This window comes from Lepisma saccharinum, chromosome 7, assembly GCF_977018435.1.
Source record: "Lepisma saccharinum chromosome 7, izLepSacc3.1, whole genome shotgun sequence".
In the NCBI taxonomy this organism is placed as follows: Eukaryota; Metazoa; Arthropoda; class Insecta; order Zygentoma; family Lepismatidae; genus Lepisma; species Lepisma saccharinum.
In genome coordinates this window covers 74,607,569-74,630,171 of record NC_139235.1, presented here as the reverse complement: position 1 = coordinate 74,630,171, position 22,603 = coordinate 74,607,569, and the positions used below count along the sequence as shown (strand labels likewise).

Sequence of the window (22,603 nt, the reverse complement as noted above, 5' to 3'; positions counted from 1 at the left end):
CAGGCATATGAATAACCCCATAGCACACTATGTCCCAAAGTCCTTCCCCGCTCTTTCCTTGCATTGGCGCGAATGGCCTTCGCTTCTGTCGGCTGCAGAAAAAATGTCCTATGCAATATCTACTCGACGGCAATGTTGTTCATTGTCATTTTATTGAAACAACTTTTTAATTCTTTACATTTTGCTGTTACCTGCGGTAACACCGGCTACATGCACACCCACGCCCATGCCTCTGGGTCATGTATGTCTTGATTTTTTGAAAACATGTTAAAGTTTCTGACCAAGGCAGTAATTTATTTTATTAAAAACATATACTAAACGTAACGTTTCAACCTTCTAGCAAGGTTTTCTTCAGACTCTGTATCAAGTACAAATGTAACAAGGGGACACGTTTTGGACATTATTAAAAAGAGAATGGGACAAGAAATTATAGGAGAATGGGATAGTGAAAGGGTAGTGAAGGTGCTGGAAACCATTTGGCATAACAGTTACAGTATAATGGAAGATAAAATAATGTTCATGAGTGAAGGACTGAATATAGGTTCTAGCCTAAGCCCAGCATTGGCTGAATTGTTTATTAATGAATGGGAAAAGAAAGTGATATAAAAAGGATGTGACAAAATAATTCTGTTTTGCAGATATGTGGACGATTGTTTTGGCATATGGAAGGGAACGAAGAGGCAGCTTGACATTTTTGCCAAAGAAATACAAGATGAAGAAAGAGGGATATTATTGGAACTTGAAACAGAAGAAGAAGACATGTTAAGCTACCTAGATGTATTGATGAAAAGGAAGAGAGGACAAGAAATTGAAACCCCTTGGCATCAGAAGAGGTGTGCAGCAGGGGTATTCTGCCACAAAAGAAGTGATGTAAGTGAGGTGACAAAAATAAATTTTATAAAGGACATGGAGGACAGAATAATGAAAATATGCACGAAAGAATGTGAAAAAGAAGGCAAAATAAATAGCCTATGGAAACAGCTGGAAAAGAATGGCTAGGATAGACTGGACATAAACAGAAGAAGGAAGAAAAGGGGCAGGGAAGAATTGGAAGAGAAAGAAAAAGAGAGAAGGTTTGGAATAAGGAGTATGGGGAAGACCACAGAAAAGATATGCAAAGTGCTTAGGAAAGCAGGCATTAAAACTTACAGGAAGGGAGGGAGAAGCATCTTAGGAATATCGAAGAATGCAAACGGAAGAGGAAGAGGAAGGGATTATCTACGAAGTGAAATGTAAAGAATGTCAGAGTGTGTACATAGGAGAAACGAAAAAGAGGCTGAAAGACAGGTTGAAGCAACATAGGGATGATGTAGGACTTGAGAGACAGACAAATGCGATATTTAAACACATGAGAGAAACAGAACATGAGATAAGAGTGGGATGAGGCTAAGCAGATAGGAAGGGAGAAGAGAATGCTAGTGAGAAAATGGAAGGAGGCCAAGGAAATAGAGAAGAAAGATGAAGAAGAGACAATGAACTGGAATGGGGGACTGAAGTTAAACAAAGAATGGAAGAAGGTGTTAGAAAGAGTGGAAAGGACAAGAGAGAAAGAGGAGAGGAGAAGGAAGAAAAATGAAGGAAAAAGAGCGTGAGATAAAAAGTCCAACCACATTCTATATGGAAGTAAATATATTTAGCCTTTTAGGTGAAAGTACAGTTGACAAGGGAAAGCCACCTGCTAGAATGTTCCAGAACAACTTTCTAATAGTGAGGAGGGAGTAATGTTTGTGTATATATAATGCCCTGTTTTTGTATCTTGTTACATTTGTACTTGATACAGAGTCTGAAGAAGACCTTGCTAGAAGGTTTAAACGTTATGTTTAGTTTATGTTTTTAATAAAAATAAATTACTGCCTTGGTCAGCATATTTAGTTTTTCATATCATAGAAATAAGGCTTAATGGTGTTATAAAGTTTCTATGAATGAAACAAGGTTTTTAGTATATACATGGAAGGTAATGGTAATATTTGAAATTTTTTAAAAATGTCTTTTGTTCTCGCATTTAGAGTGAAAATTTTTCATGATTTTTAAACTTCTTTTTTGCCAAATAAATACATTTTGCAATTTAGATCAACTTCGCCAAAAACAGTGACCATATGTCAGTACTGGATGTATTTGGCCAAAATAAACAATTCTTAAAGTCTTTTAGAAATAAAACGTTTCTTAAGACCCTCATCATTGAATTGTTTCTTTAAGTCCACTTTATGCACAGTGAGGCTAATCGAGATAGACCTACAGTTCTTAAAGTGGGATCCGAGCCCCTATGTGCCTCCACCGGGTACGAACCTGGAGGAGAACCATCGGGAGGCCGGTCCCCTTTATTGCACAACGGGAGACCAATTTCGTGTTCTGACGTCAGTCGAGAAATGAATACGTTGTTGGGTTAGGTCTATTAAGTTTGGTTTCCTTAGCATAAATTCAGAGCAGATACATTATTTATGCTAAGAGAAGTAACTCCAACAAGCCTAACTAGAAAATTAGGCATTTAGCGTAACAATGAAAGTTGTTCATGGTGACGTAAGAACTCAAGGTTGCTCTCGCGTTGTGCGATAAAGCAGAATCTACGAGTTAGTATTCGACCCCTTGCACCCCCTCTGTGGCTATAGTAGTAGTATGTCTATGGATGGCACAGGTATTATGATCCCACTTTAAACTGTAGAGCCAGTTCCGATTAACCTGCCTGGGAATGAAGTGAACTTTGAACAATGCGGGCCATCACACATCTTTCTTTTTTTTTCGGTACCTATGATGTATGAACGTGTTATTTAATATATACATCATGGTTGTAATATACATATTTTCACAAAATTCCGATATCAACGTAATTTGGGCGAAGATGTAGTTTTGTAAATTTTTGATTGTATTCTTTTGTGATGTAGGGAAGTAATTTCAGGAGAGTGTTCCTTCACTTCAAAATGAAATAAAAGATTTTTTTATGATATCTTAGTTGATCGTCTCTTGTTTTTTAGCAGACGAAAGTATAATCCAGTACATTTCTTAAGCGCCACCAACGTACATGTAGTTGTTTATGTGATCATCATGGCTGCTGGATATTCCGATTTGCGACAGAAGTTACAGTTTAAGCAGAAGACATACAGACCTCAACAAAAAGAAAAGAAGTATGTATTATCCAATTAAAAGCTTTGAGAAAGATTTCTTAGAGTAACATCCTGATTAGAGTTGCCTGTTAATGTCATTCATGTTCAAAGTATAGTATTAGTTGTGTTTGTTTTGGAGGCATTTACACGCAAATACGTAACTAACAGTATCTAACATGTTAATGGGCCGAAAACGAAACATAAACAATACATTTTTAAAAAATGACACGCAGTAATGTGTTAGAAGTCCATATGAAATTAGAAATTTGATACTGACGCTATGGCAAAAATAGGCGTGTAGTATTCTCGAACATGTGATACAGTACATGTTGGACGTTGGCGATTGAAATTTTCATTATTTTTGGCAATGTAATATAAACAGATATATGAACTAGCATGGTTAAACCTGTATGATTACTATAAAATGAAATGATAAAGATTTAGTACCCGATTCATTTATACATTGAAGGCACAACTTCGATATAAGCATAAGTTTATTTTTTAGTTACCTGTACTAGTGAGGAGACCGCACAGTTAATTTGAACTCCCAGAAATTTTAAACTACTATGAAAATACCATGCGTGCGATACTTGCCCCACGAACAAAGAAAATACTGTGCAACTGAGACAAGCCCAATCGATGAAATATCGGTAAATATGCGATATCGCCCGGACGGATTTCTTCAAATTTACAGGAGAAAGTACTTACTGAAATGAGTTTCTTTAGCATTCTGGACGTTCTTGGAGGTATTTTCTTTCACGGAAAGTAAAAACTTCGTAGTTTAATGCGGCCGAACAAGAATTAATCACATTTTACGTAAGAAATTGGCATTGCCTGCTACATTATGCCGTTGTTTTCATTGTGTGCTTGCAGATGGCGAGAGCGTTGAAAGTCACGCGATCTCTGCAGTGTTTCCAAACGTGCCTTCTTCTTACGAAAATTTCTATTTTTATCTATGTTCGCCGCGCTTTCTTTTTTCGATGAATTTAGGGGTGAAATGAGTGCTAATGGAACCTAACCTAACAGGCCTAACCTAACCTTGTGTGAATGGTTTGTGGGGCTATCCGTGGATGGTTTTTGGGGCTAACGTGCATGGTTTGTGGAGGTAAACATGAAAAAAAAATCGAAATAGTACGTAATTTTCAGTCATGAAAGTTTGAAACACTGCTTGCGCACTGAAAATCGACAAAACACAAGCTGGCGCATCATGACGCGCGATGATCCATTACGAGTGCACGCCATATTGTCTATTACAGATGCGGAACAAGTAAGACAAATAATCAATCTTAATATGAAAAGTTGACAGTATTTTATGAAAAAATGAATAACTTCACCTAAAAGAATTTTCTGCAAGGCAAAATAGGTTAAGTACCAGTGGTAAAATTAAGGAAATAAATGAGTGAAATGTGTCCGGGCATTATCGCATATTTACCGAAATATCTTCATGCATTATTTAACTGGGTTAGACTACAAAATAAATAATATAGCCTGCCCCATAATGATCTTAAGTCAAGCATTTTTCTTCTTTCGTTGAAAAACATGAACAATTTTTGAGCAGAATTATGAAATATATCTGAAAAGACTAAAATCATAGCATGAACATGGGGTCATAGGAAGCTTTCCTGCTACATACTATGTCAGAATTTTACATAGCTTTAATCTTGAAGCACAGTTTGAATCATTATCACCTTTCTTTCCTATCTAAATTATTGTTTCCTATTCAAATTTGCATGTATAAATACATACTTGTCATTTCCTCCTAAGATAATACTTCATGTTACGGATTGCAGTTATTATATGATTTGTCGGCCCAAGTTCCTTTTGTTTTATTGCGATTTCATAATGCTACGAATGGAATTTTTACATGGTTCGATTTCGGTGTATGTCTGTTAACACATACCGCGGAGTTTTAGCGATTACTTAAGGTTTTGTTCAAAATATGCGGTAAGACTCTAGTTTACGTCCTTTTCCGAAGGAATACGTGTCATATATATTTTGGAAAGCTTATTTTATAAGGAATTCAACAACGTAAATCCTAAAGCGAGGAAAAATTTTCTGGAGGAGTAAATCGAGAAAAACCGATGTTGTCCGGATATGCGTAATTGAACGTACTGTGGAATTTTTTCGATGAAGCACATAAATAGGGGTGAAATAAGTGCTAATGGAACCTAACCTAACAGGCCTAACCTAACCTCATAGGCATACCTCGTCCCCGTGAATGGTTAGTGGGGCTATCGTGAACAGAAAGTGTAAAAAGGAAAAGGCACTTACCCAAAGAGATGCCGGCTGCCGCACCATGAACACGCACCGCGAACTCAAAGAAGCAATCACCATGCAGATAAGGACGTAAAGTAGAGTCTAGCCAAATATGCTTTCATGGTTAGGTTAGACAGGTTAGGTTTGGTTCCCTTAGCATTAAAATAAAGTCCCTAAATGCTTTCTACTAAGGTTCCGATTTACTTCTACATTCATTCCCAAGCTTCTACGATATTTACTGTAGCTTGTCGATGGATAATATCTTGTCCATGAGAACTGTGTAAGGTTATTTTCAATTTTTTTTTTTTCAACATAAACAACTTTTTTTCGAGTCCAAACCATGCTCATTACTTTAAGGAAGGTGTTACAATGATTTCCAAAATTATACGATAATTAGTCTTTGTGCTAGGAGAAATCATAAAACAATCGGAACCGTTACCGATTTGTCAGTAGTGTGTACTGAATGAAGCACAACTTGTGTAGATTTTTCAAAGTTATTGTGTATTTTTTTGCATGCATGTTTTCGTGCATGCTATATAAAAGGATCAAGTGTACGAATAATCTGGAACCATAATTCCCCTTCCCATCCTTGTGCTTGTAGCATAGCTTTTGTAGACTTGGCCTTTTTTTTTTTAGTTTTGCCCAGTTTTTATTGTTTATATAGGCCATCAAGAGTCCTAAAGTTTTGAAACTGCTTTCTTCCCTTGCTAGTGGTTGCCTGACAGAGTTGCTAACTCTACAAAATTGTTCATATTCCTGCCATCTTTCATACTGTTAAACAAGATGAACAACAATACTGTTTAATTAACTGTTGTTACAAGCAGATAAACATGTTTTATGATGTAATGTGTTGGAAGAACACATTGTCTTGCTTTGTAACATCCATAAATGAAAATACGTTGCTATAATGCAGAAGGCCTTAGAAAGTTCGCTTCGCGGGCTTACAGCAGACAACAATATGGGGGTGTGTCTGCGAGAACCAATCAGGCCCGCGAATGAGCGAGCCCGGTTGCCACAGCTAACTCGCTGCACCCTTCTGGAAGGGTGAATGACCTCTGCCTCTTGCTACCTCGGCCTGTTTGTTCGGCTGAGGAGCAGACGACATGAGAGTATCGGCAATAGTGTGCGAGCGACGTCTGCTGTTAGCCCGCGAAACCCTCTTTCTAAGGCCTTCTGCATTATAGTTTACTATTGTTCGGACAGATTTCTTCATTTCTACAGAAGAAACCAGTTACCGTAATAAGTTCCTGTAGTATTGTCTAACTTCGGGAAGGTGTTTTGTGTGATGTGGGAATGTATGATAGGGAAAATTCATGTTCATTGTTGAAAATTAACTCTCCCACGGACAATAGCCTTTGGCACGTACACCTGGATGAGTGGTGAAATTCGTACCGGGTGTGGAAGATCCAGTGGATTTTTTAATTTCTTTGAACACGGGATCATGAAGAAAGGAAGGGAATGTCGAAAATGTGGCAGTGAATGTAAGCTACTCGTTAGAAGGAATGGGCTGTGGGTATGTGCCTAATATGACTTCTCGTGGATGCATGGTGAAATTCATGTAAGTTTTCCATATCCTGGAAAGGGATTTCTTCAAATTTAAAAGTTTGGTGCTCATTTGGGGGCAGGTGACTCCTGCCAATTTCTAACATGCCTTTAACAGGGACTCTATAGAGAAAGGCCGGGGGGGGGGGGGACCGGAGTGGAGTGGAGGCGGGGCCACGTTAGCAGTTGGGAGCGGTAGGTCAATTACCCCAGGGGCGGAGCCCAGAATCGGTGGGAAATTTGGACTCAAAAATTTCAAACGAAAATATTTTTTAGTTTAAATTTCCCACCGATTCCAGGACAGATAGCCCCAAAAACCATTCACGGGTAGTGCCACAAAACATTACAATTTTCTTTGAAAAAAAAAAAATGGATCAGATAAGCTTTGTTCATGGGTATTTCTTGGGTTCCGAAGGTTGAAACACTGCATAACGAATGAAAATCGACAAAACACAAGCACGACGTGTGATTATGTGGGATGGTGTACGCACCATATTGTCTCTCAGGCAAGTGAAAAGACAACTAGAAAGAAGTACTCGTAATGTGAAAAATTGCAATTACTTTAATTAAAAAAACGTCAATACACCTTAAGGAATGTTCTGCGAAGCAGATAGGTAAGTACGAATGTCAAAAATTGACGAAACTAAGAAGTTATAGGTGTCCGAAGGATAGTAAATTTTTACCGAAAATACTTCTGCAATGCGAGTAATGTCTACACACAAGAGGAATTACATGGGGTTGGCCAGTTTGAATAATAGGAAGTAAGCAAGGCAGCATGTTGTAAATAATAAAAGAATATATTTAAACTGGGCTGTGATAAAGTCACACCTTCTAGGACCATCCTCCATTTGGAGGCACATTTTATAGTATATCTTTTATTAAAATACATTGTTTTGTAAACTTCTGAAATTATGCACACACAGTAGATGTACTACATAGATTTTTCTACGAGAAATGCATGCTTGACCAGGACTCGAACCTGGGTACTGTGCCATTTCTGTTGCACCACTGAGCTACCAAGCCTGCCTGATTTCGTAGGCATTTTTTGCTGAAAAAAATCTACGTAGTACATCTCCTGTGTGTGTCTAATTTAATGAATTGACATTTCTACGCTGGGAGGAACCAGACTATGTCGAATTCTACGGTGTTTCAAAGGCAACAGATCCTGTTGCAGTAGCAGTAGAAGATACAATTCCATACAGCGAAAAATCAGGCAAAACCAGGCAGGCTCAGTGGTAGAGCAATGGCAAGGTGTGCCAGAGACCCGGGTTCGAGCCTGCAGTTTTTGCTGAAAAATCTACGTATTGTTTTGTAAAATTTATAAATTAGACAACTTTATTCAAGAAAATTTCCTGTCACTTACTTTATTCAAAAGCTGCAAAGTAAAACCTTTAAGAAGTACTGTTATTTTTGATGATTATTTTTTAAATTACGGCAAAACCATTCACACTAGCGAAAATCAAACAGAACCTTTTTGTAACCCATCTAATAGTGATCAGGACTAAAAGAGAGATTTTCTGCTTGTAACCAATAGTTAAGGGAGATATAGGTCATGAACTGAGAGTCTGCAATCTGGGGTTTGTCGGGGATGGGTCATGACTTTTGGGATTTTGCACTCATAGTAGTGTTCTGACAATTGACCAAAATTCACTTTTCCCAACATTTGACATTTTTGTTTCATCATTGACTCGGCTAAAGTCTCCACTGCAAAACCATGGTGCTCTGCAGACCATGAAGCCATTCTCACTTTGGCCCACATGTTTATTCCATGCAGATGCAAACAAGCATGACTGTAGTATGTCTGTCAAATGAGGCTATTTAGGTCCTGGGTGGGTGGGTTTTCTTCCACATGACATTTCAAAGTTTTGTCTGAACATCTGTCAGCATTTACAACCTCACATACAAGTATGAAGGTGCTAAAAGCACATGAACTTTTTAATCAGCACGCCTATATTTTCTGTGGGTCATATGTGACCCATTGGCCGAGTAAAGGTTAAGATTAATATTAAAAAAAAGGTAAAGTGCTCCCCTGTGCTTAGCACCACGCCATGAAGGTGTATAGGGGGGGTGGTGGTAATGCCCCACACTTTCTTGATCTGGTTGTGAGTGGGGGTGATGTGATCATCATCATGCCCCTGACATTCAGACAATGCTTATTAAAAAAGTAGGTACTTGAAGCTTTCCAATGAGGTATATTTGACTGTTTTCCTCCCACAGAGTACAATTTTACAAGTGCGTAAACCGAGGGCTCAATATTTTTGTCAGGGATAGTAGTCTATGATATATACCGTTGCTTGTCAATGGAGAATACTTTGTATGTGTTTGCGTAAGGTAATTTTTAAGTTGTTTTTTCCCAACATAAATAACTTTTTTTTTTCCTAGTCCAAAGAGTGCTCATTACTTCAAGGAAGGTTCAAATTTCATATGGCTACGATTTCAAAAATTCTACGATAATTAGTCTTTCTGCTAGGAGAATTTGAAAAAAATCATAAAGCAATTGGAAATGTTACCGATGTGGTGGACTTACACTTCTGTTCAGATGAAGTGGCACATTCTCTAACTTTCAACACTATAAAGTGTGCCACTTTATGAGAATAGAAGTGCACAAGAAGTACTAGAAATATATTCAATACATCCCTAACCCCAAATGTTACCTCATGCCTCTGTGTTTGAAACTTAATTCATTAACAAATAATTTGTTTCTATCGTAACGCATCGTACATCATCAACCTTTGGTTGTTGACATAAGAGTGTTGTTTAGTTATTTAACAACTGTACATGCCACTTGTATCATGTTGATGGTGTATTTATTTGGTTCCTATCTTGATCTCTTCTACTAAACTAACTCTCTAGCCTTCTTAAACCCAAAGGTTAATGCTGCAGAAATACAAGTCTTCCATCTGTCCCTATCCTGACAAGATCAATCCAATCTTTCCCATCCTTACCGATTTTCTTTAGGTCCATCTCAACGTTATCCCTCCATCTTCATCTTGGCCTTCTTACAGGTCTCTTACCATCAGGTGTCCCAACAAGAATCCTGTAAACTCTTCTTTGCTCTCCCATTTGTGCCACGTGGCCTACCTATCTAAGTCTTCTTGATCTAATTATTCTAATAATTAAATTGATCTCTTCTGATGATTCAAAATGGTTAAAATATGTATTTTTTAAATGTAGAAACTTCAACATTTTTATGTTTACACTGGGGAAAAGTATTAAATTAACTTCAGTCAATATTTTTGCACTTTATCAGGTTTGTGTTTAATAACGAGCAGTTTGTAAAGATATACACTAAACTTGGAGCCTTTAACATTCAGTAGAGGCCTTTGACCCACTGTACCCCCTCGAGAATAATGTCATTTTTTTTTAATCAACAGATTTCAGTGTTTTATGTAATATAAAATTGATTCTACCGTTAGGAAATCACAAATAAGGTAGATATTCGATCCCAAAAGAATGGCCCACGTAAGTTAAAATCTGCAATTTCAGACTACTTTCGCTGCTTTGTGTTAGTAAAAACTGTTTGTACGCACACTAAAATAGCGAAAGAACATGTAGAAAATAACTATCAGTACCAAATCTAGCAATCCTCACCTAACTACGTAAAATTATACTGTAGCTGCTGTTGTGGAAAGTCGTTTTGTGTGCTATATTCACTTGTGCGAAGACTTCGGGCTGTTCTACTACATGGTAAAGTATCACACTAAGGTAACAGACATACTTTACTTCACAATAACACATTTCAGTGAGCAAAAATTAACTGAAAACCTTCATATACAACAAGATCTTCATGAACCATACAAAAATATTTCATTTTCTCCAGGGGGTACAGAGGGTGAAGGGTACCCATCAGTATTTATTTACTCATGTATGTATATATTTGTATGTGCATTTATTTTGATTGTTTACTCAATTATATTTGTCCTCTTCACTCTAGGTATACTCACTCGCCATATTCTCACAAGAATGTAGATGAAAACTTAGTATTGCTTAAAAGAATTCATACTGGTATACAACAAAGAAGGTTATTCGATAGTGAGCAGTGTACTGCTATAGAGAAGAAGATTGATGAAGTTGTGGAGATCGCAGAAAGTAATGGCTATAGAGTGTGCACTGTGGATAGAGCCCCTCTTAGAAACAAGTAAGTGTGCTTATCGTTAGTTATTGTTGAGCTAGTTTGAATTGTGTTGTGCTAATGCAAGGATCGTCCTAGGGTGTGCATGTTACATCCAAAATCTATTTTTTGACTCTCAAAAACTACATGGCTCGTTTTTACTGATGAACACTTCCATGCTTGACTACTTGCCACATTGCTAGCAGTGAAGGATGGATTCAGGATCTTGCAACCTGAGGCTTTGGGTTCAATTCTCAGCCTGGGTATGAGCTTCCTTAGTGTTGCCATTTTATCTATTCATCATCATCGCTATGATTAGCCACAAGTGGCAGAAGTAACAAGGCCCCAGAAAAGTCTGGGATTTTTGTAAAAACTTGGGAAAAAATGAGGCTTTTGTAAAAATTTTCTGGAAATTTAATATGATTTTTGCTTACCTGGCTGAGAGATGAGAAACTGCATTTTACTTGTAACCTTGATCACATTCTTGAAGTGAATTTTTGTTATAAGTCAAATTTATGCATGCATAGGCTAATCAGGACTGTGTATACAGTTTAAATGTACAGTGTGCCTCTACCAGGAATCGAACCTTGGACTCTTTGATTACAAGGTGACGACATTACCACTATGCCATCAGTGAGGCCCCAAAGCAGATTCTTGAGTGGGGATATTTTTAATAAAATTGTTTTTCTATTCCATTTTTTGTTTATTTGTTTTCAGTATTGTGGGCCTCCCTGATGCCGCAGTGGTAGTGTCATTGTCTTGTAATCAAGGGGTCCTGGGTTCGATACCCGGTGGAGGCACATAGTGGTTTGGATCCCACTTAAAACTGTAGGTCCAGTCCCGATTATCCTTACTGTGCATAAAGTGGACTTATAACACCAACTCAATCAATCAATGTTTTCAGCATTGTGGAATAGACTTAATTTATTTGAACAGAATGCAAAGTTGAAGACTTAACATTTATTTTTACTATGTTTACTACTACTTTTGTTTTCTAGATTTGCAATGTCTGTTACAGCTTGAAAACATTTTCAAAATGGAAGTAAACTTCTCCATCTGCACCCAATTACATTCATCACCCCTATGTTGCCATTGGACTCACAAGTGTTTAAGGTCGTGGCTATGTGAGATGGACTGCATTACCACCTGAATATCATGATACCATATTTTATTACAAGAACTAAATGGATCTGTACGGATCTGTAGTAGCTCAGTCATTAGGGCATCTGATGACCATGCGAGAGGCCAGAGTTTGATCCCCGGCGGGGGAGAACCGGGATTTTTTCCACCTGTTCAAGCAGCTCCAGCACCCATCCAGCATCGTACAAAGTGGATACCTGGAGGAAACTCTGGGGGGAAAAGGCAGCCATCAGCGTGGTGCTGATCACATCACCCCCTCCTTCGGCCGTGATCAAGAAAGTGTTGGGCCCTAACTCCACACCCCCTATATGCCTGCATGGCATGGTGCAAAGCACAGGAGGCACTTTACTTTTTTTAAAATGTTCTGCTGATATGTATTGTTATTTAGTGATTTATGCAGTTTCAGCGTACTTTGTAAGAAGATTACCATTCATATCTAATGGTTTGCCCATATTATCTGAAAGGTTAGGGGAAGGGGGGGTTGCAAGTAGGCTAGTTTTTTATCTTCTGACCCCCACCGATCCCCCTTGGACATGCTACAGAATATGTACTGTACATGCCTGATGTCTGTATGTGTGTGCGTGTGTGTTAATGCATCTTTCATTGCATTCTCTTAATATTTTATTATTTTACCATTTATGCTAATTTCATTTGTAATATAATTGATTTTGGTGTCATAAATACATATATTGTAACTTTTAATTTTCAGAGAAGGTGGTAGAGCAGCCTTAGAATGAACCTCACTCTGTAGTATATAAAAATACTTCTATTCTATATCTGTCGTGTTTCGAGTCGATGGTATTTTTCAAGTAATTAGAGACTTCTTTTTTCACAGATACTTCTTTGGAGAAGGCTACACATATGGGGCTCAGCTCTCGAAACGAGGCCCTGGGATGGAACGGTTGTATCCTGAAGGAGAAGTGGATCCTATTCCAGACTGGATAGACGAGATGGTCATCCAACCTATTGTTAAGGCTGGGATTGTTCCGCAGGGATTTGTAAATTCGGCCGTTATAAATGATTACCAACCTGGTGGTTGTATCGTGTCACACATAGATCCAATCCATATATTTGACAGGTAAAGTATTTTTATGTTTTATTGATTTCTTGTGTGATTGGAGACCCTTAGTCTCTTTTGCCATTGATGTTAGTGGCAAATGCTAAAGCTGAACGAACTTGTCAGAATGTATAGTAAGGTAAAGTACCCCGTGCATATAGCACTGTGCCATGAAAGGCACATTTATGGGATATGGGAACAAGGCCAGAAAAATTTTAGGCTGGGTGAGCCCCAGAGTTGGTTTAAGCAGGGCAAGGCTGGAAAAATTCAAACAGATCACCCACCCCAGGAATCGAACCCGGGCCTTTACTGACTATCAAATATATTTTATATTTCTATTCCATGTTTGTTTACTCCTAAAAAATACTTATGATCATAATTGTGCTCCTATATGCTTCTGTCAGTAGATTAGATAGGACAGTTCTGGTGCTATTAACATTATTACTCTTATAGGCTTACATTGTTACTATTAATTTCAAATGGGACAGATTGATTGGCTGATAATTTTACTGATCCGATGTTTCTTTACATAGCCTGTAGTTTTGTGCAAAATCTTCCATTTTATTTTATTTGAAATGGACATAAAGAGGTAAGTAATGTGTCCTGGTTTGGTAAAGTAAAGGTAAATGCATTCACGTGGCTACGTACATTAAGAGGGGGAATGTTGTTCATCATCAAACATTTGCATTATTCACATCTGTAGAATATTGTTTATCAAGGATATCAGCCAGGTCATTTATTTATATTCTAACATCACTCGTCTCCTCATCCAGAACCGGCATGGCAGATGATGAATCTCCTCATTATTAACCACCAGGAAAACATCAAGAATTATTTCATTGTTCATCAGTATTGACAAATTTTATGTCATTAATGGTATCAGCAAAAATTTCATCTTGTGTTATTCTTACTGTCTGAGTACATCGGCTTGTTAGGTGTCTTGAATATTTTATTTTCTATCGATATTCACTTGACAGTGGCCAGCATGTTATGTGCAGTAGGACTCACTTTTCCGCAAAGCTGTTTTTTTGCTATTGTTCTATTAGGCCAGTCCCACACTGGACCTGTCACGATGTGACAGAACACAACAAAAAGCAACACTATGAATCACAATGCGACATGATGCTGTAAGACAAGTCAGTTTGTGGGCTAAATTCTGATGGCAGATTTTGTCCATGTACGCAATAGGTCTAGGTCTGTCTTATTATACTTTGGGAAGCAGGTAACGATATAGTATAACAGTTTACAGCAGAATCAATGTTTATGCAGAAGTGATGCATCAGTTTATATGTTGTGATTTGAATATATTTATAGCAAATGATTGTTTAGAAAATAACATATTAACCATTTAATGCAACATTGAGTGACTACATTTAATTGCTCCTGTTTCCGGTCTGTGATTAGATGACTGTACCTGAAGTGAATGCATTGGCACATGCACATTGTTTTGTTGCAAGCTGCTCCACGCGATACAAAATTCCATCGGTCTTGATTGTTTTGTCGCAATGTGACAAGTCAAATGTTTTGTCCGATGTGTAGCCTCCCATAAGGGACTATGGCAAAACCTTCCCTGAGACTGTTTGCTACAAGAATGACTCCTCGTGTCGTGTTGGATCCACTGTGTGGCTGGCCTTAGTTTCAGGGGCCACTGTCACCAACCCAGTTGGAACTTGCCGCAACATAGCTTGGCAACGTTTATAAATTGCGAGAACCAATACATTTTTGACAATACTGATATAAAATTTACTGCTAACTGATATTCTACTGATCCATTATGAAATCGCAAATGTTACAGATTAAGATCAACTTCCTTCATTAACGTGTGTAAGCAGGCGACAGTATTCGATTTTGCCTGAAGTAGATTTCACTCTGAAGTGGCAAGTGACGAAGTAACACATGTTACTTGGAATTGAACCCAAGCTTCAGACTCTAGTAACATGGCACACTTTACAATCTTGCATTTGACTGGAGGATGTTCAAGTGACAATAGGCACATCTTGTTTCAGTGAATGATCTCGGTTAAAGAAAAAAAAATGTGTGCAAGCATTTACTTTACACAGCCAGAGTACAAGAATTACACAGGGTGTCCCATGGAAAATAGTACAAAAGAAAATGCTGACTATTAACAGTGTAGGGTTGGTACACAAAATGTATTAATAGCTGTGCAATACAGTCGCATTTCAATTATAGATACACCAATACCAAAAGTCATGTCTATACTTTGAAGATAACATAAGGCAAATTACCTGATGCTGCTTTGCAAGCCTTTCCGAAGCTTCTCATGATGTTCTGAATTATTTCCCGGGAAGTGACTTGAATTTATTCATGCAGCAACAAAGAAGAAGTCTGGCGACTTATCTGGCCGAATGACATCATCAAATTGCGGGATGAGCTGCCATAGAGTACCCATAGTGGTATGGGCTGTGCGTGCTTCTGGAACCATGCACTGTGGAGCTTACGCTGCATGTTTACAATGCTCTTCTCTTGCACGTAGGCCTCCACAACCTGAATATGCACCACCACTTGCCAATGACCCATGGTGAACTAAAGGAGGACTCTTATGTTCCATTTCGGCACTACACCGCACTTTCCTTTCTATAGTTACAGGTACTCTTTCTCATGCCCCACCTTGTATATATTTATATAGTCATAGAAGCATATAGAATGTGACATAAATTATAGTGTCTATATTGCAAAAGTGAAATTATCGGAAATATTTTCCAACAAACTGGATATAGTACCAGGGTGTATTCCTAATAAAAATATGCTTGTACTAATAGAGTTGTGTGATCTTTCTACAGGCCGATTGTCTCAGTTTCATTCATGAGCGACAGTGCATTGAGCTTTGGGTGTAAATTCAGCTTCAAGCCAATTAGGGTGTCAAAGCCAGTTCTATGTCTTCCTTTGTCTCGAGGTTGTGTCACAGTCCTGAGGTAAGTTACTTTACTTTGTTAATTCTCTCATCAAAACGTATTCATTGTCATGAATGTACATGTTGTAATTGAAAAGTATTAAACATGAAAGGTGAAGAATTTTAATGCAATACCTTGGAAATCAAAGAATTAAAAAGAAAATATATCAGGATTAGAATATGCTTCTGTCTGCTAATAATAATAAACACAGTCAAAAAATTTTGCATCACCCGAGAAGTGATGAAAATAGCTTCCGCAACATGCTGAAGCAGAGCTCATTGTGTGAAGTAACGTGGTCGATGTGCAATACCGATCACCACAGACGACTATCGGAGTCAGCAAGTGCATGTGTGTGTTCGAGCAGAGCACCATGGTAGTCGGCGAAGGTTGGTTAGGTGTTTGTGTCTAGTTAGCGAAGGCGAGCAAGTGCAACTTTGTGCAATGCATGCTTAGGCATACGATAGTGCAGTTTGATCTGACCAGGATCATCATGCTACTGCAGACTGGCATGTCACAACGGGCTGTAGCTAGGGCTGTTGGAGTGGCGCAAAGCGATGTCTGTAAGACCTGGAGGCGGTATACAGACACAGGAACAGTAGCAGATCGTCAACGGACAGGTCGTCCACGGGTCACAACACCAGCACAAGACCACTATGTACGACTCTCAGCTTGGCGACAAAAATACCATGACGGCAAGGAACATCACTCATGCCCTCCAGGCAGCCTCTGCTGTGCGTGTGTCAAACCAAACTGTCCGTAACAGACTCGGAGAAAGTAGTTTATGTTCCAGAAGACCTCTCCGGTGCCAGTACCTATTGCCACGACATCGGCACGACCGTGTGCATTGGGCCCATGCACATCGAAATTGGCAGCCCGATCATTGGGCTCATGTGCTCTTCACCGATGAATGTAGGCTCTAAGGCCAGATTCACGAAGAGGATGGGTGTGGCGAGGCCCTGGACTGCAGGAGCGGCTTCGTGGTGTCCAGGGGGTCCATCCATACCAAGGAGGAGGAATCATTGTGTGGGCAGGGACCATGCTCGGACGTCGAACGCCCCTAATTCCAATTAGAGGGACACAAACAGCTGTTTGTTATGTCAGGGACATTCTCCAGACGACTGTGGAACCATTTCATCAAGACATTGATGACGAATTTGTCTTGGTGGATGACAATGCCTGTCCACGCCCCACACAGATGGTGCACGATTACACTGTTGGGCAAAATTAAACTTTTTGTCGCTCCCATGAACCAAATTAGGTGATTCTTATAGATTTCGAGCTCCCGAGTTCGAATCCGCAACCCGTTTTTCTCCAAGACGTACCAGTTTTGAGGGAGGGGGTGGGAGCGGGTTTAAATTACCCCCCATATAAAATTGCATGCTATCATCAGAATTTCAATATAAAACAAGCAGATACAACTACATAAAGAGTAAAAGTTCAACATTTGCATGTCAATTGGTGTTCCTGCTCCTCTTGTAATTTGTACAGGGTGTCTCGCGTGTCGCATTCCAACATAAGTCGGCCAACATATTCACACTCCATTTCCCACTGTAGCGCCTCTCCATGGTAGTTATTTGCTGATGAAACCTTTCACCGTGTTCATCGGAGACCTCACCCAAGCTATACTGTTGAGGGAAGAAGTCCAAGTGACAATGCAGGAAATGTAACTTGAGGAACATATTACATCCCATGGTACGAAATGAAGTAATTAACCTGCCCACAATGTCTTTGTAATTAGGTGACTTATGATTCCCGAGAAAATTACTGCACACGTCTCGAAAGGCCTCCCTAGCCTCACGTTCCACATCACTCAGCTTAGAAAGAAATGTAGGATCCTTCAAAACGTCTCTGATTTGAGACCCTGTATAAACACCTTTTTTCACCTTGGCCTCGCTAAGTCTTGGGAACAGTTTTCTGATATGAGTAATTGCTTCACCATCCCGCTTCAGAGCCTTGACAAATACCTTCATTAGACCTAATTTTATATGGAGAGGTGGTAAGAATACTTTCTCCGGATCCACAAGAGGTTCATTAGCCACATTCATCTCTCCTGGGACCAGTTGGTTCCTTGGGGCCATTTTGTGATGGTATACTGCTCTTTGGCTCGACTGTCCCAACGACACAAGAAACAGCAGTGTTTGGTGTAACCTCCTTGTAAACCGGTGAGGATGGCAATAACCTTAAGGTCAGCACATACACACCACTTAAACTGTTCGTAATTTAATTTCTGTAGTAGGTTCCGCATGTTCTCGTGTGTTTCTTTCATATGCACAGCATGAGCAACAGGGATGGCAGGATATTGATTGCCATTGTGTAGTAACACTGCCTTCAGGCTAGTCCGCGACGAATCTACGAACAGTCTATTTATTCAGTGCTGTAGTCAAATTTCAGTTGTTCCATAAGCGACGGAATATCACTGCAATACACCAAATCACCATCCTTTGTAAAATTAGGAACTAGGCTCACCTATATTTTTCTGTACATCGATATATTCACATCTCGGTCAAGTAGATTCCATTGTTGAAGTCGTGATGCAAGCAACAGGGCCTTGGTCTTCGGAAGGTTTAAGTCTCTGATCAGATCATTCAGTTCTTCCTGACTTATCACATGTGGTTCCTTAGTGTCAGACACTGGGGCCTAATTGGGATCTGAATGCGTACTCGAAGATTGTGCAACATCCTGACAAGTCGCAGGTTCTTCGTCGGATGAAACACTGCTCAGTGTGTATGAGTCTGGTGGTACGGGTACAGGCAGAACAACATCATGTGGGACAGGTCTCCTCGCGGAATCCAAGTCAGGATACTGTATTTTATGCTTCGTGCCTTTTCAGAAACCTGTAATATTGGTCAGGCAGAAGTAACAGTCTGCAACATGATCCCTGGGCTCGCGCCAAACTACAGGTACGGCGAATGGTATCGATTTATGTGTACCTTTTAACCATCCTTTTAGAGAACGCGCACACGAGTTACAACTTTGTTTGGGAGCCCAATCGCGATCCTGGTCGCCGACTTTACACCCAGAGTACAGGTGGTACGCTGTATTTAGGAACGGTGACAATGCCCTACTTTGCCCCTTGAAGACCACTTCCCCACATATGTAGCAGAATGAATGTACCGAGTTTTTGCAAGTTCGTGGCATGTTGGTTTAACACAAATGTCAATATTTCACGCAGAAATATTTTCCTTAACGATATAAACAGACACAGAGTAACGCGACTTTCTTACACCACGATCACCTCGGAAGTAAAATATCTGCTTCATGGGACAACGAGGTGGATGTCTTGGCACCTTTTTCCAGCCACATCCTGTTTGTCGTCTAGACAAGGGGGTGCCAACGAATGACCACAAGTTGATTACGAATCCTTTTACCTTGAAGGAAGCCGAGGTGACAGTGTAGGAAGAGTGTAACGAAAATAAAACGTTGAACACCAATGTACACAAATAAGACTGTCACACATAGTTAAAAACTGTAAGATACAATTCATTTTACAGCCAGTCACTTATGGCTCATGGGACATCGTGAAAATATTTCTTCCAGCATTAATGTTAAAATGCAATATTATTCACATTTTTGTTTTGACATTTAACTGAAATTCTCAAGAAAATGTGTGTTGTGGCAGAATTCACTGTTTTTTTTTGGAGTGGGTGGGGTGTATTTGGATTTTTTCTATTTCGGGGGGGGGGGGGGGGTTGTGGGGGCAGGGGAAAGAATGTTCTTAGGATATAGTAACAATTCTTGGATTGAGGTAAAAATACACAATTATCCATTCCAAGCACAAAAAATACAATTTCATTAAAAAAATACAATTTTTCGGTAATTTTTTATGGAAAATGCCCCCTAAAAATAAAACCTTACGTGCTGGAACTTTTTCAATGCGATATTCGTAATCAGCGACTCGAAATCTATAAGGTACACCCTTTCATCCTCGTGGGAGGATTTTCATGCCGATCAGTGTTATCTGCAGGTGGCGAATATCCGTCGCATGCTCTGGCCAGCGCAAAGTCCCGACATGAATTGCATCGAACATGCATGGGCATTGTTAAAAAATGCCATTGCAAACTGTCATGTGGCTCCCACCAATCTTCGCGAAGTACTTCTTGCGGCACAGGACGAATGGGATCGCTTACTGTAAGATCACCTTGATCATCTTATCCTCAGTATGCCACAGCGTGTTCAAGACCTTCTTGCAGCCAGGGGAGGACACACCAGGTGGTAGACAATGTTTCTGGTGGATCCGCTATGACGAACAGTCTTCTTGTGACAGTTCTTTGTTTTTTCGCCTCCATCATGAATTGTGCCTTTTAAACACATTTCTGAGAAAATTGTACGTTTTTTGTTCCCTTTTCATTCAACATGTCTTGTTCTTCATCTTTTCTTTTGTATTCCCACTGTCATCGTCAATAAACCTTGTGCTTCATATATCATTTGTCATTTTCCATCCTGATGGAAAACTTTTTTGACTGTGTTTAATTACAACTTCAGGAACTTACTTTACACAAGTTGCTTTAGATATATGTTTATTTTGCATTATCCGTAAATATCTCTCAGAGATCCATTGTACACAATAAGTAGAAGTGCTGTACTTTTCTTCCTTCCTTAAATAAAAGTGCATTACTGTGTATGATTTGAAAATACAGGGTGATTCAAAAGTCTCCTTGGCATTTTAATCGAGAAGCATTTTATTGACAAAATTAACATTACCGCTAAAAAGTACTCCAGAATAGAGGAGTTTAAATGTGGTGGCCCCGTAAATCTAGGCATAGCACCCCTCTCTTTTGCGTATACCACAACACATTCCAACATAGCTGGTGTGATCTACCCTGTTGCTGCAGCCATTCGCCATGTCAGTTTCTCTATGGTGTTGATCTTTACTTGGAACACCCTAGACTTAATGAAACCCTAGACCTAGGGGAGTCAGGTCTGATAGGGAGTTGCCCAAAGTTTTAGTGAGCCACGGCTGATCCAAGGTAGTGTCAGCAAGGTAGTCCTGAATGATTCAGGCAAAATGGGCTGGTGCACCACCTTGCTCGAAAACAACAGTGTATTTTATCCCACATTGAAAAACATTTGTTAGTGATATAAGGAAAGTGTCAAGAGACTTTTGAGTCACCCTGTATTTAGTACTTTTCCCTCTCATCACAGTAGTTACACTAATATGCTGTGAAGTCAAGTTCTTTTGAGTTTGCATTCAAACAGGCCCAAAAAAAGCGTGTATCAGTGGCGTATTCTGAAAATTTGATCTGGTTTACCACAATAATTCTTATTTTTTGTATATATTTAGTAAATATTAATTAGATAACAGTTGGGCTGAAAAGTTCGTAGGCTAACATAGTAAAAAATATTTTTTTGACAAAATTCGATTTTATTATTCAATATAGTTGCCTTCGAGGGTGATACAACGATTATAGCGGTCATACAATTTTTCGATGCCATTTTTATAGTACGATTTCTCTTTAGCCTCAAAATAGGCCTCAGTTTCGGCGATTACCTCTTCATCAGTGCTAAATTTCTTTCCAGCGAGCATTCTTTTAAGGTCTGCAAACAGGAAAAAGTCACTGTGGGCCAGATCTGGAGAATATGGTGGATGGGGAAGCAATTCGTAGTCTAATTCATATAATTTTGCCATCGTTTTCATTGATTTGTGACACGGTGCATTGTCGATTGTGAGCACGCGTGGCACCCATTTTGCACACAGCTTTCGCATGTTCAAATATTCATGCACAATATGTCCAACACGTTCCTTTGATATTTTTAAAGTCTCAGCTATCTCGATCAACTTCACTTTACGATCATTTAAAATTATTTTGTGGACTTTTTTGATGTTTTCGTCGGTAACAGCCTCTTTGGAGCGTCCACTGCGTGAATCGTCTTCAATGCTCATTTCGCCTCGTTTAAATTTAGCAAACCACTTCTCAACGGTTGATTTTCCTGGTGCAGAGTCCGAATAATGTTTATCAAGCCAAGCCTTGGCTTCAACAGTATTTTTTTTCGCCAAAAAGCAATGCTTTATTAACACACGAAATTCTTTTTTTATCCATTTTTTCACAATAACAAAAGCTGCTTCACTCACAATGCTATATATCTCACGAACTAATTATCCGGCAGCTGTGAAATTTATGCACGTATCTTTTGAAGGTTAGTACTAAGTAAAAATCACATGGATTTAATTCTAATAATGCCATCTATGAGTCAGCCTACGAACTTTTCAGCCCAACTGTTATATAGCAAAAACAGAAATCTGACAACTTCAAATTTTCCAGCAATTTCTATATACACGAAAAAGTTGGTGTAGGGGTGGTAAACCAGGTAACATTGGAGAATACACCATATTTATCTTTTATCTTTATCTAGAACTTACTACACGTAATATGCTACTAAATGTGCTACTAAATTTAACAGAACCATGGCTTTCCAATTACTGTGGAAAATTGTATGATTGACTACTTTATATTCTAAATTACATTTTTCTTTTACCTTATCTTTGCTT

The 22,603-nt window shown here is 39.0% G+C and overlaps 1 protein-coding gene across 1 annotated transcript in view; it reads left to right on the top strand.

Annotated features, from left to right (window-relative positions):
• Positions 1–2,828: 2,828 nt before the first annotated feature.
• Positions 2,829–22,603, top strand: part of LOC145989919 (RNA demethylase ALKBH5-like) — a 32,817-nt gene continuing 13,042 nt past the window's right edge. The window contains exons 1-4 of the mRNA XM_083125429.1: positions 2,829–3,119; positions 10,831–11,034; positions 12,983–13,225; positions 16,006–16,137. Of these exons, the coding sequence (XP_082981555.1) occupies positions 3,040–3,119; positions 10,831–11,034; positions 12,983–13,225; positions 16,006–16,137 (659 nt within the window). The 5' untranslated portion in view covers positions 2,829–3,039. The remainder of the gene's footprint in view (positions 3,120–10,830; positions 11,035–12,982; positions 13,226–16,005; positions 16,138–22,603) is intronic.